Raw genomic sequence first — 14,603 nt, forward strand, 5'->3', positions numbered from 1 at the left:
TCTGCTTGTCAACTTATCAGCTCATTGCAGTTGATTGCATTTCCCCCCTTTTTTTTTTTTTTTAACTCTGTAACCATCCTAGTCCCTCGATTGAGCGTTCAAGATACAGACCTGACTCTCCAGCCTTCAGTGGATTCTGGATCAGGTGCTTTATAGCATTGTACAAAAACAACATCCACACAGGCAAAATGGCATCTCTGAATATGGTTCAAATAATATGGCTATTTTTTTGTATTGTGGAACAGCTGCTACTGCTGCACTGCTGTTCTCAGCGTGTCTGTCAGAGCATGACTGGCTAGTTCAATAGTTCATGTTATTAGCTGAGTTGGTTCCTTAGTGAGTCACCATTTAACTTGATTGATGGGTTTCATAAGTAAGTATGTACGTTTCACCTGCCCTGGAGTAATTACCCTGCCAGGTAGAAATAAATTGATGTGGTAAGCAAATAATTTGGTGAAAGCTGATTTTTCTTTCTCTTAGCTGATGACCCAGGCACCCATGCTATTTTCTAAATTACTTTAGAAGTGCATTGCCACTACATCTGCTGACTCTTTGGTGACACAGTGGAGTTCTCACTCCTGTTGTTTCTGCAGGACCAACAGGACAGAGGGGCTGATCAGGCTTTTACTCCTCCTGTCGGCCACCAGGAGATATTTTGAGCATTGATTTCCAATTGGGTCCATCTGGGCAATCCACTGCAAGCAACAGGGTTGCACAGCTGTCACTGAAGGCTAAATGTGTCCTGCATTACTCTCAAGACTCATGCTGAAAATGAAGAGACCTTAGGTCAATGCTGGCAGTCCAAAACAGCAGCTAGTTAGTCAGAAACACTTTCTTTCTCCCTCCTGTAATCTGTATGCATAGGATTTACTGCAAGGCACCTATTGTTTCCATGACTCAGTTCAGAGGGGAGGGCAGAGGATGGGGCAATATCTACATTACCCAACTCCAGGGTAAGAGTTATTACTGCAAAGGATTCCTACAGGTAGCTCTAATATAGGGCATAACTACCCTCTCTCATTCCTTCCCAGCTTCTTCAATCCCCGAGTTTGGGATGTTCTGGGATAGTCATAGAAAGAGAATGTTAAGGCTATTTCCTTTTCCCCACCTAAACAGCTATCCCTCATCCATACCCCTTGAAGTGGGAGAGGAGGACTGATGACCCAGGTCTGAGGAGGGTGAGCACTCAGCAGTCCTCTACAAATCCACTGAGACACCTGGGGTAAGATCATGCTGAGCCAGTCTTGCATGCAATCCAGGTGGGGACAGCAGCCAGTAGCGAAGCACTGGGCATGTGAGTCCTACAGAGGGCATGTTACTGCGAGGGCAGCCAAGCAGCAGGAGGGGTGGGAAAGGATTACACTGGGCTGCTCTGCAAATAACCCTGGTCTCTCAAAAGGCACGTCTACTCTGCTACCTGTGACATGAGTACAACTTGTGTGGGTGTACCTGAGCTAGCTTTATCTTGGCTGTTAAGATACAGTAACATGGACTTCACCATTGGCTATGAATCCTGTTAGACGCTAAATTCTCCCCATGCACTGCAAAAGGAGCCTCAGCACCTAACTTAGGTACTTGGGCTCTGTCAGGTAAAATCCATGATCCTGATTCTCTTTCATGATTTAGTCTTGGGTGCTGAGCCTGAGGCTATAGATTCCAGTAGACAGAGTGTACTTGGAAGTTAGGTGTCAGACTGGTGAGCATTTTAAGATGCAAGTTTAGCACCCCCCCTTTATAACCAATGGCGATGGTTATGAGTTAATTTACCAATGAGACCAGAGACTTATCAACAAGGCAAGTATTAGTTGAGGACAAATCTGTTCTACTCCAACCACAGAACCCAAAGCTTCCCGTGCTGTCCTTGTCACATTTTCTGCAGAAGACACTGAGAATCAGGGTACCTGCCAACCCCAATCCTGTATGTGAAGGGAGATGGAGGGGCACTGGATCCCAAGCCAGATCACTGAAAAAGCATAGGCATGTCAGCAAAGTCAGGGAGCCAGGACCATTCACCTGTTTGATTATTAACTTTTTCCTTTTGCAAAATTACAAAACTATTTGTTTGCATCAGAATCTGAACAGGTTTCTGAGGAACTCAAAAAGACTCTCCTTACAGGCCTGGTGGGGAAGGTACATTCTCACTCCTACACATATTGTAGCCCTTAGCTTGTACAGCACATTAATGTTGGGGATCTTATCATATGCAGGCACAGACGCAACTTCACCCTTGGAGTAAACGTGTACAAACATTGATACATCTGGCCCCAAGTAAGCAAATGCCATAAAGCCTCTTTCTGGTATAGTACTAGAAAATTAGTGACTAAACACTTCCCTTTTTGAAACCAGAATGCCTATCTTCATGAAATGATAAAAAGTTAGCTATAAGCAGCAAGCTCAAAACTGCCATAAGGAGTCTGACTTGTCATCAACTATTTATGTCCAGGATCTACTTACTTAGAACATCAGGCCCTCTGGTTAAATACAAATAACCCCTTTTCAGTGCAAAACCTGTTAAGTGCCTCATTTTCCCAGAGAGAGACCCGGTTCTACAGATGTCTCTTTGGAGAATGAATTGGTTGTAGAAGAAAATAAGTGGAAATGGAAGAGCTTTTGAGTGATTCTCATATTTCTTTACAATTTTTGCTATCACAAGTGGATCTTGCAATTGCTGCATTTGATGGTCTTTGCCATAAAGTGTTACTCTGATGCCCATTTTCTGCTCCATGGACTAACGCTGAAGAAATGGGGGAGGGTTGTTGTGTGTAGCCAGGCCAGCATCCTCCTGTTGGTCTGTCTTACACCATGATCACAGACACTGGGTGTATCTACATGAGGCATTTACTGTGCAGTAGACTACTAAGCTGCACATTAGACATCTCACCATCTACACATGCACCCCTATCAGGCTGGAGTAAACAAATTCACTCTGCAGCATGGGCTAGTATTTGTAAATCCAAGTATTACCCTGCTGTGGAGTAAAAAATGCAGCAGCGCATGTGTAGACACTTCCCTGGAAGGCACTTCAGTACAGGGTTGTATGCTGACTAGCCCCGTGCTGAAGTACCCTCGCACCCCAGCCAGCGCCTCTGCAGCATGTTGAGCCAGGGTACGCAGTCCCGGGCTGGCAGGCTGACCCTCCAGGTCCCCTGCCAGCTGGGGCTGCTCCAACCTAGTTCAATGTGCTGCGGTCCTGGTTGTACATTCAAAGGCCAATAAACTCTACAGTTTATTGCTCCAGCATTTATTGCTTCCAGGCGTATGTTCAAATAGTGCGCCTGGCAGCAATAAACTCCGGAGTTTATTGCTTCACATTACTTATACATGTAGACAGGCCCACTGTGGGGTTTCATTTGCTGATTACAGCCACAGCTCCTATGCAGAGAAAATTGCTCTCATTCCAGTCATGCAGACAAGTCTTACCCTTAGATCTAGCTCAGCTGCACAGGACTTACTTATGGATTCCCTGCACAGGTACTTCTACATGTTTCCTTATTCCTTCAGTAAAGTGGAGGCAAGATTTTGCTTAAGGCACAGGCAAGGAAAGTCACAAAAAACTAAACCTTTCTCTCACTGTTTGTCATATGATCTGCTTTATATTTTCTCTGCCCTTAATAGTGGCCCATACTTGTGTCAGACTCCATTTATGGGGGAGGGGGTGCTTGGTAGGGGTGGTGGGGACAGATTTGGGGTTTTTTACTCTCAATTCCTTTCAGGTTCACCATCCTGTCAGCTGGCAGGACAGGACAAATCTGTTTAAAAGAATCTGTTTAAAAAAATATTCCATTCAAAATGATTCAATGGTCTTACTCCTAAAAGGCAATTTTTTCTGGTAGTCATGAATTACCTTCAGCAGTCAGGTAGAGCACTTAAGTCCCTGTATATCTCCATTAAACACAGAGGCAAAAGGGTGATGTTAATCATGTTACCAATGAACAATCAGCCTGGGGGAATGTTAAAAGTGACTGATTAACAACCTAACAACTGTGACTTTGGATGGATGGTAGACAACCCTGTCCAAGGTGTTCTTAATGGATTGCCATGGCAGCTGCTGGGCAAAGCTATTTCTCTTCCAAATGAATAATTATATCTTCCACAAATCAGCAGAAAGGCTGCTGTTTTTCTGTGTAATAACAACTATTAGAGATACATAAGCTAATCCTGGGATGAATGCCAGAGGGGAGCAGGGGCCTGGTAGCACACAGCTCATTGCCGCAATGGGCCTCAGCCCTCTTGGACCTGAGGCTTCTCCCTCAGGATCCCTATCAACATGAAGAAACCACACAAACAAAGTGAATACACGGAGTCCAGGTGTACAAATTAAACCTTTTATTTCTTAAGTCCGCTTCTCATTTTTCAAACACCAATAAACTGAACCAATGTGTTCTCCTCCTAAACAGACTTAATTAAAACTTACAGTTTAAAGCTTTTTTTGTTGTTTTTCCCTAGGACAAGTGGTTTAATAATTACCCTAAGTGAAGCTTTATCATTACAGTAACAGCAGGAATTTTTAATCAGCCTGCTTAAATGACAACTCATATCTTGCTGAGATGCAAGAGGCTGTAAGCTGCTACAAATGGTCTTGATAGTACAAACTATGAGCCTGATCGAAAGCCCTTGGAAGTTAATGGAAAGACGCCTACTGACTTTAATGAGCTTTGGTTTAAGCCCATACATCCTTGCCAAATAGAGAAGCAGGGCTGAAACCTGTTCCTGGTTACCAGCAGTACCTGAGAAACTAGTCTCCAACTAGGAGTTGAGGAATTTAGTGCTTTTTTTCTGTTCAAGAATTAGTTGCAAAGAGACTCTTATGAACCTGTATGTTGTTCAGAATGACTAAATAACTATTTGATGCCAGTTTACCACAGCCCAGGCATGGCTCACAAACTATTCACTGGGATTTGGAGTGTTTGCTGTTCCTAATTAGCTGTTTGGGCTGTGTAATTGAGGGCACCAAAACAACATGCTGTCATTTCAGCTCCCTGACTCCCAAGCCCAAAAAGAGGTTTTCCAAAGGTGGTGGCACAAGCACTTTCACCAGGAAGATGCCTATGAAAACACATACTGTTCTGGACAAATACAAATAGGCTGGAGCAAATCCATCAGGCTATCTTCATGGCTGGGGTAAATCACCCCAGCTCTGCCACAACCAAGGGATTGATGCCAATTTTAACAAGCTGAACAGCTGTCTCATTTACTTCAATGTTTTTATTTTGGATTTATACAAAAAGGAGAGCATAATTTGGCCAACACTCTTCAGTAGGACAAGAAACAAATGAATGTATGTACAGTGACCTCACCTCAAAGGATAGAAATCAAGGTATAGAAGCATTGTACTGTACAACGTGGTTTAGTCATAACATTGCAATCCCAAGAAGCCATAAACTATAATGATCCTGGAGTATACTAACCACACCTGAATATCCTTGTTTTAAAGCCAGCGAAGAACCAGAACAACAAGAGGTTCTGTTGAATTAATTTTCTCAAAGAGTCTCCAGTCAACGGTTCCAAAAACAACATTAGGAGACTATTGGGGGAGTGGGGGGGAGGAAGTAATTGTGACATTCCCATCACCCTGCTTTTCAGAGATGGTTTTCCTGCGCTGTGCCTTTGTCTGATGGAGGAACTCTAAGAGAAGAATTAGAAACACACCAAATCAAAGGACAGTTTCCCGTACAACTCCAATGAGACTGTGAGGTCGCTCATGCTCTATTCTTTGGCTTCTCCTTTCTGATACTTGGTTTTCTGCTGTAGTGAAAGTGCTCAGATCTCCACAGCTTTCCAGGTGTAGTAGTCCTGGGTGTCTTCTAAATGGCAGTGTGTGTGCTCTTGATGTAGATGGACAAGCAGGAGTCATAATCTTTACAGAAAAGAAAAAACAATCATCAAATGACATGCGTTACAGCAATGCAGGACAAGACCCCAAGCATGTGGTTCAAGCAATGATGACTAAAAGAAATAAAATTGTGTTAATGACTGAGGGAAAAAATAGAAAAAATCAGCAATGTGGGAAAGGTTGTAGATATATTATATATATTCTGGATAGAAATGTTCATTTAATATGAGATTCATTAACTGAACAATTTGATTTTACCATGGGGTTTTGGTCCCTATTAGTTCAGATAATTGACTCTCTACTGTACATTAAAATGAAATTACCTGTGACCAAACTTCTACCAGAGTGGGAAGAAACAATCTGTAGGTTTGCCTCGTATTTCTCAGATGATTATGCACCAAGCTGTTTGACAGTCCATTAACCTATATCATAACAATGCAGCAGGCAATAATGGTATTAACCATAAGCAGAATTAGTGATGAGGTTAGGGGTGTAAGAACAGGTCCTTCCACCTTGTCACTATTTAGTTAATATTTCCCCACAGGATTTGTGCATTTTCACACCTCATATCCCCAACTTTTCTTTACATAGGTATTAACTCTGGTATTAACTCACCCCAAACCAAGGCAAGTTAAGTTAACTTTTGATAGAGTTAAAACAGTTGATATGTCCTCTTCCTCCTTATTTCTATCCTTTTTTTTCATAAAAAAATTATCACTCACTGCCTAGTATGCTCTGAACCAGCTCTAAGGAGCATAGTGTTATCTGGAAGACTCATTCTTATGTATATAATAAAGCTTTCAGAGTCCACTGCAAGGGGGAAGCAGAAGTGAGGACAGGACAATGCTGAACACTGGAGAACAGGGGTGAGAAGCATTCTGGGATGATGCTGGCAGCCTTTTTCAATCAGGGTCCAGGGCTGGTACCTTGCTCACCCCATCCTAGTTACGCTACTATTGTCACGTATAAATTATGGTAGGAAACCAGTGAATCTCTCAGTTCCTCTAAAACTAAAAAACAAAACCAAACTTCTCGGGTGAAGACCCAACCAAACCAACAGCACAAAAGAGTTGCATAAAACCTGTGTGAACCAAAATCATTATGTTCCCTACAGATTTAATAAAGAATGACTTGTGCTATATTCTGAGCCACCTACCAAATGTTCCATGTCTCAAAGGTATCCATGATCTTTGAGAAGAAGATCTATGGCATATGTGAATTTTATATCAAATAATGAGAGAAGAAATTTCTGGACACTTATCCTGTTAATGCAAACATCTGTTGTCCACTGTCTACTTTTCCCATAGATCATTGGACTTTATAGTTTATTCAAGATTTCCAGAATAAATAAGAGAAACAAAAGTCACCTCTGGTAGAGTTCATGCCACTAACCTCTAACTGCTGCTGAATCCTACAATTTACCTACATATTAGTCTCCATAAGATTAAAGGATGGAAGGGAAGACAAGCCAGCAAGACAGTCTTGAGACAGAAAACTAGAAGTCTGGAGATGAGGTTCTATACCTATCTTTGCCACAAATATCTGTTTTTTCACCTGTTCTGAATTGTATCTGTAAATAGCTTGCCAGTCCTGCCTTTTGAAACTGAAATGGACTAGTTATGAAGCATGCAAAAATTCAGTGCACTGGTAAATTGTGTGCGCGAGAGAGAAAGCAGCCCCAGAAAAGACGAAAAGGAAGGCAGTATGTCAGCTTCTCCATCTTATTTCTTACAGACTGTCTCAAGGATATGCAGCACTTGGTGACCAGGAGGATAGTTAGCTTTCTACGCCATTAACCAACAAAGGTATTTATTGTTTCCTGACAGCAGTGGTAGTCTGAGAATGTTTTACACACACACACACACACACACACACACACACACACACACACACACACACACACACACACACACACACACCATGAAAGGGAATATAACTAACTGGTGCAGAAGAGGTGCAGAATAAACCACTCAGGGAATCTTCCTTTTGAAGTGAAATCACTGTACCTTGCATTTAATAGTCATTTGATAAAAATTAATGTGAACTAGTGGGGAAGTTTCTGCCCCACCAGGGGAAAGGTTTAAGCTAAAACCTATGGCCCCTGCTTCCTAAGCCACACACGTTCTAGGTTGCTTTCTGTCTCCTGAGCTACAAATAGGTATCACATCTGTCCTGAGAAAAATTATTTTTTCTCCGGACAAAGTGAGATCGTTCAGATGTCCATGTCTGTTGCCCCACAACCAACCCAATGTGTGTGTATATGCCAATCCCAGGATTTGTTCTGTTCTTGGGCAAATGCAGGCACAATTTATCTTGGGACAAATGCAGTCTCCATTCCTAGCTCCCTCTTATGGCTATCAAGGGGTCCAGCTTCAGAAGTAGGGACCCTATAGACAAAGGGACTGGATAATGCCTAATCTCTTAGATTATGATAGTGCCTAAACCTTTCTAGATTCAAAGCACCCCTTGGAAAATGCTAGCTCTTAGCTTTCACTCATTTTTTTACTACAGAAAAGTAATACAGCTATTCTTCTGTGGCAACGAACTCAGAAAGATCACAGCAGGTCAGAAGGTTTTTGATACTGTGTTTCAAATCTCTATGTTTATCTTGTGACACTTGTGCAAGTGTTTACACATCTAACAGTACTAACATTACACAGGATCCTTTCAAAGATCTCGTGGCACCTCAGGGGGAGTATCCTGGGCCTAACCGAGTGGTTAGAGCAGTATTCTGGGAAACAGGTCCAAACCACCTGTGAGTGAGGGTTTCCTAGACCCTGGATCTCCTTCCTGGGCAAGTACCCTAATGACTCAGCTACTGGGGCTAAAACATGGGATGGCCCCTTCTCCTCTCCGCCCCTTTGCTCCCCACTTGTCATGAGTTTTGTCTGGCTACAATTTTGTGACTTACATGCAGGAACTATGTGCATATATGTGGCAGTGGCATCAACCTATTAAGCATCTGCAGTATACAAGCATACACTTATGTGTCTACACTGCATAAGTCATAGAGGGTTGGGGTGGATCCAGAGAGGGTGCAGTCACACCCCCCTTTCAGAGCACACTATGGGAGCACCAACTGGGGGCTTTTTGAGTCCCTGAAGCAGGTAAGAATCCACTCTTCTCAGCACCCTCTGTGCTCAATGGCACCTCCCTCCTGCTCTCTGCCTTCTAGTGTTGCTGGCCAGCTGGGGGAACTGGACTGAGCTAGGGACAGTGGTGGCAGCAGGTAGATTCCCTGTCCAATACTCTCAGGTGTTCCCCACCAGCCCAGGACCAGGTGCAGAGAGGGAGAACCCATCTGCCAGCACTGCTGTCCCCAGCTGAGCCTACCTCCTTGTGCTGCCACTCCCTGCAGCCCTGGCTGCAGTAGGGCAGGAGTGACCAGGACAGCAGCAGCAGGGGGTGGGTCTCCCCTTCTTGTGCCCAGAACCATAAGTTGAAAGGGTGAAGAAGGGAGGAGGGGGAAGCTGAGAATAGGAGTACACCCCACTGAAAATCCTGTACCTGCATATGTAGAGAGTAACAGAACTGCAAACTGTGCCAAAAATGCCACTTACAGCTGGAAAACTGTCATTTATGTGCACAAAGGGTAACAGAATTCTGCCCTCTGGATCTAATGTAGATTTATCAGTGTCTGATCTGATTTACAACCGATTTATAAAATACAAAGAAAAGTAAAAGTGATCAAGCCTGAAATGGCACTAACGTGCTAAGAAAATGTATAAGAAAGTTCAAACTAGGAACAACTGACTAATGAAACCAACAGGTTTATCTATTTCATAATAAGGCATAAAACATTAAGTTAACTGAGATATTTTAGTCCTGGGTTATTAGATGATGTCAGCAATTAAGATTTTTATCTCTCTTTCATATCCCTAGCACCTCTAGATACTTAACACACTATCAGCCTTTATATTTCATGTGTGCATTTATCTTTGCTGTGGGGTAAACATTTTAATTAATTTTATTGAGGTTTTTTGTTTTGTTTTATAATCTTGATTAATTTATAGGAAACAGTGACCATTTATTACATTAAGGCCCCCTCTTCATGTTACAGGTAACTAATCATGCAGTTACTTTAAGACTTATCACATGATAAAAAGCTCCAATCAGCTATAAAGTTAGACTTCAAAAATTTGTACAAACTTGACATCTGGCTGCTACCAAGCTTTAATTTGTACATGTAGCAGGGTCTTCTCTGCAACTGGGAGCCTTGTCACGTGACAGGGCTCGAAGCCGCAGGGGTGCACCATTCCCACTGTGAAACCCCCAAGACCTGGGGATCAAGGCATTCCCAGGGCTCAGGTGGGCATGAAACCCCCAGACCTGGGGGATCCAGGCAACAGCAGTGTCCCAGGCCCAGGGGTTACACACACCTCCAAGCTTGGAAGATTATGCATGGGGGCCCCCATGGCTGGAATCTCAACTGAGGGGTTACCAGCTGCAGGAGCTTGATTCTTGCCAGTGCAGGAAGAGCCAAGAATCAAACTCTCCCTGCACTGGCAATAAGGGATGATGGGATCTGATGCCACAATCACACCTTCTGGCATGCGCATGTGGCATGACAGGAAGCACAATTATGTGGCTCACGCATTAAATCCCATTGTGCCTTTACTTGCATGTATAGAGGGGGCCTAATTATAATAATATACTCAGGTCTCCTTATGGTGCATAGTTCTCTTAAAACTTGATTTTGCTTTCCATTTTGGAATGAAGAGATTAGTCACTGTTTTGATATAATTCTATACAGGCAAAGTGTTCTCAATATTGGGACAAAATACATTGAACTGTTTCTCTCCCCCACTTGCCAAACAAAGCTTCCCTCTGCATTTTCAACTCTATTTTAGAGCCACAGTACATGGCTGCTTGTACTCTCCTAGAATAAAGCTGACATACCAGCAAACCTTCAAACACTGAGTGCTACTATCCAGAAAGTAAAACTATGAAGTGAGCAAATTCCTTTTACTCTAGAGAAACTAATTAACGAAGTGAAATAATATTGAGGTCTTCACCACCACAATCAAACTACCTGCTCAAGGAAATTGGCACTGGTGATGACTTCCTCCATGTGCTCTTCATCTGACTTTAAAACGGATTTGATATTTTCCACCAATTCATGTATATCAGGGGTCATACTGCAGGAGGACTGCTCTAGGAACCTTGCCACGAGAAGTTTAGTGTCTATATATGACTTATAGTCTATCAAGGACCGTGGTCTTGCTCTCAAAGCTCTTGCTCTCAAACTCTTCCGCAAAATGACAGTAGCCAGTTCTGGTTTTATCTCTGTTTGAGTTGCAGCTTCACAGCTTAACACTGGACCTGAAGAAAAAAAGATGAAACGAGATAAAAGAAACACATTTTCTCTATTGGGACTGCTGAAAAACAAGTGTTAGAATTGAGATATCAGCACGGATGTCCTGCACAAAGTAACCAAGTGAAAATTATTGCCCAATGATTCCACTTTTCTGACAAGCCTCAATCCCTTTTAATTAATATTTGTGCTTTGGATGAACATCTCTCCCTGTAGAGAACGCATATGAGAGAGAGAGACCATGGGCGCATCTACACGTTGCCATACAGCAATGTTGCTCCTTCCAAAAGGAAGTACTAAAGCACGGCACAGTAACTGCCTGTACCATGCAGTGTGTACAACACATGGTTAGATTTTGCCACTATGTTGCCAGAGTGGCATGCTAAAACCGGGGACTGCACCACTCCAGCAACATAGCTGCCAATCACACGTAGACCCATGTGATCACTATGTCGCCATAGCATGCCACACAGTGACAATGCACATCGCCACAGCAATGTAGGACAACATGTAGATGCACCCTGTGTGTTGAGAAGTAAAAGAAATGAATCCTGTGGCCTGCAACCAAGCAACCGCAATCATGGCTACTCTGTAGCCCTCCCAAGCCTGTACACCAGTCAATAGTCACCTCCTCAAGGCTGGGTGCCTTCTGTCCCTTCCCAGTTGTTAGCGGTGTGGGAAGGACTGTTCCAAACCAGCTCAACATGCTGCAGCCCCAGGCTAACGTGTAAATACAGCACCTGAGAGCACAAACTGTGCCAGAATTTATTCATCTGTGTTAATTTCATGTGTACATGCGCCCAGTGTGTTTTCCAAACAGGGCTAATATGATCTTGATAATATTAGTTCTATGCTTAAACTCTCTACCAAATGCAAGTCACTGGAAAGACAAATTTAAGCTATTGAACCCTCTGCACTAAAGCCCTTCACAGAATGCTGAGGGCTTGTACAAGCACTTTTAAATGAAATAAATTTCACCCATTTGCAAACAACAGTTTCCCAGGAAGACACACACCTCTGATTTTTCCTCACCCCTGCTGCATTCTGCTACCACTGTCATATACAGCAACTGTTGATTTTGATAAATGTATGGCAAAGAGTCAAGCTGAAGCTGTGCAGAGCCTGACAGACAAGCTAATGAGAGGTGGACTGAATACATAGCTCCTCCCATACCACTATTATTTCTGTGTATTCCTTCAAGTTATGATGTATTATTCCTGTTCTAATGCTTTCTTTGCTTCCTTCTATAGCTTACAGATATCAGTGCTCAGAATGATTTGTGGTGTACTATTCAGAAACTTTTTTTTCTTAAAACCAATACAAAGAATGACAGTACTGTCTGTATGTATATTAAGAAAACTCTTCAAAATGACCCTAAGAGAACTAAACAGAGAAAAAAAAATCAATTCCATGGCACATTGGCTAAATACAATTTGTTTTGTTTTGTTTTGTTTTTAACATAAAAGCGCCAATGTGGGCATTATGCCAGGGATAACAGTAATTCCAGGAGGAGTTCCAGTACTTCTTATCAAGGGAGATCAAACTAAATGGGATTGACTTCCATAGTTACAGCAGCTGAATTCCTGCCTTGCAGCAGCTGGGTATTTCACTTTCAGGTCCAAGGCTACGCTGCAGAGAACTAATCTCAGTTACAAATAGAACCAATGCCATCAGAAACCCAAGGTGCCTGAAAGCTGCTGACTGATGTCTTCTGTCTATAGCACAGGGCACCCCTCCCTTCCACCGTCACCCAACCTGCTATTAATAGGTGATTGATTCATGTAATTTAACCATTGCTTCCAAAACAAACTCTAGAAGCTACTGAGGTGGAAGAGAAGAAAAGAGGTTATGGAAAAATGGGTGCAGGAGGAAATATTAGGACTAAAAGATAATCAGGCAAACGTATGCTAAGTATAAAACAGTGATAGGCGTCTTATTCAAAATAGTCAGAAATTGTAGTTATTTTATTATTCTAGGAAACAGTCCATTATTAAAACCTACAAATAACTTAATGAATTTAATACACATCAGCACCTACTAATGAGATCTCAGTGAGCCTGCTCTAACTAGTAGTAATTTGAGGACTGTAAAAGGAAAGTTATAATTTGTGACACAGTCTTGTAGTAATTGTTCCTAGAAAACAGTTTTGCTTTTATTGACTGGCCAGTGCAAACACAGATGCTGTTAGTAGAAGATATTTCAATTCTGAGGTGTGGAAAAGAAAGAGCACAGGGTAGCAGCTCACAAGATACCTGGTTGAAACAACAGAGAAGAAAGATAGGCTCTTCAGGTGCTGATACCATTGAAATGAAACATAAATACATTGACGAAAACACAAGATCTTTCCTACTCAACTTTCTGTTAGCAGCTGGTAATAAAAAAAGTTGCTGAAATAACTGTTGAATGTAGTAGTCAGTCAAACCAATTCTAATACATGACTTTGAAATGGTATGTATATGTATTTGTTTTTAACATATATGCTAGCATCCCTGGAGTCTTCCCAGACACTACATGTGATACTTTAACATTTTTGCCAGACAAACATTTCTAAAAGCCATAGAATGTAAGTACAGTCAGTGCTGGTATAAAATAAGAAAATGAAATCACCCCTAGGTGGCAAGCCATGAAGCACAGGGTCACTTTTTGATCTCTTTCGCAGAGGACTGAAGACTCTCTTGCATGCTTCTGCAGGCTCTGGGCTGGGATCTGAAGGTGGAAGGCTCTCTCTACTGGAAGAGCTGGGAATATCCTCATGTACTGAATAATTGAAAATAGTAAAGATAAAAGAAAACAAGTCAGAATAAGCTAGGTATGCAATAGCATACAGCAAACAGGTTGTAGTTGCCAGTTAGGGGCTATATTTCTTATTGCCATTGGTTTCATTGAGAAATGCATGAATAAAAACAAATCTATATAATTCTGAAAAATCTTCGCAGAAGCTTTGATAAAAATACCTGTGGATGACCCATTTGCAATGGGCACAGCAGAACCATGTGCCAGAGTCATATTAAATACAAAGTTAGACCTGGACAGGCTACATTCAGTGACATTTGGAGACACCAAGGTTAAAAACTTCTCACAAAAAACAATATTCAGCAGAAGTCCCACATTTCAACAACTGAAGATCACAACCTTTGTCACACCACTGTGGTAAATAGGAGAACCTGATAATTATAAGCAAACCATTTGCACACCAGTGTGTGGCATTTTAAAATTCAATGTCATACTCTTAGCTAAAACACAGAGAACTCAGCCAAATACTTAGGTTGGTTCATAGTTTCACAGTTTCTAGGGTCGGAAGGGACCTGAGTAGATCATCTAGTCCGCCCCCCTGCCATGGCAGGAAAGATTACTGGGGTCAGACGACCCCAGCAAGGTGTTCATCTAACCTCCTCTTAAAGACCCCCAGGGTAGGGGCCAGCACCACTTCTCTTGGAAGTTGGTTCCAGATCCTAG

General features: G+C 42.3%; 1 protein-coding gene across 3 annotated transcripts in view; it reads right to left on the bottom strand.

Moving 5' to 3' along the window:
* Positions 1–4,311: 4,311 nt before the first annotated feature.
* The window catches only part of FAM189A2 (family with sequence similarity 189 member A2), a 68,973-nt gene continuing 58,681 nt past the window's right edge, over positions 4,312–14,603 (bottom strand). For all 3 annotated transcript variants that reach the window (XM_019517478.1, XM_019517480.1, XM_019517479.1), the window contains 3 exons: positions 13,755–13,904; positions 10,866–11,155; positions 4,312–5,857 (listed from right to left, as the gene is read on the bottom strand). In XM_019517478.1, the coding sequence (XP_019373023.1) occupies positions 5,654–5,857; positions 10,866–11,155; positions 13,755–13,904 (644 nt within the window). In that variant the 3' untranslated portion in view covers positions 4,312–5,653. The remainder of the gene's footprint in view (positions 5,858–10,865; positions 11,156–13,754; positions 13,905–14,603) is intronic.

This window comes from Gavialis gangeticus, unplaced genomic scaffold (genome assembly GCF_001723915.1).
Source record: "Gavialis gangeticus isolate Ggan-Ray unplaced genomic scaffold, GavGan_comp1, whole genome shotgun sequence".
NCBI lineage: Eukaryota > Metazoa > Chordata > Crocodylia > Gavialidae > Gavialis > Gavialis gangeticus.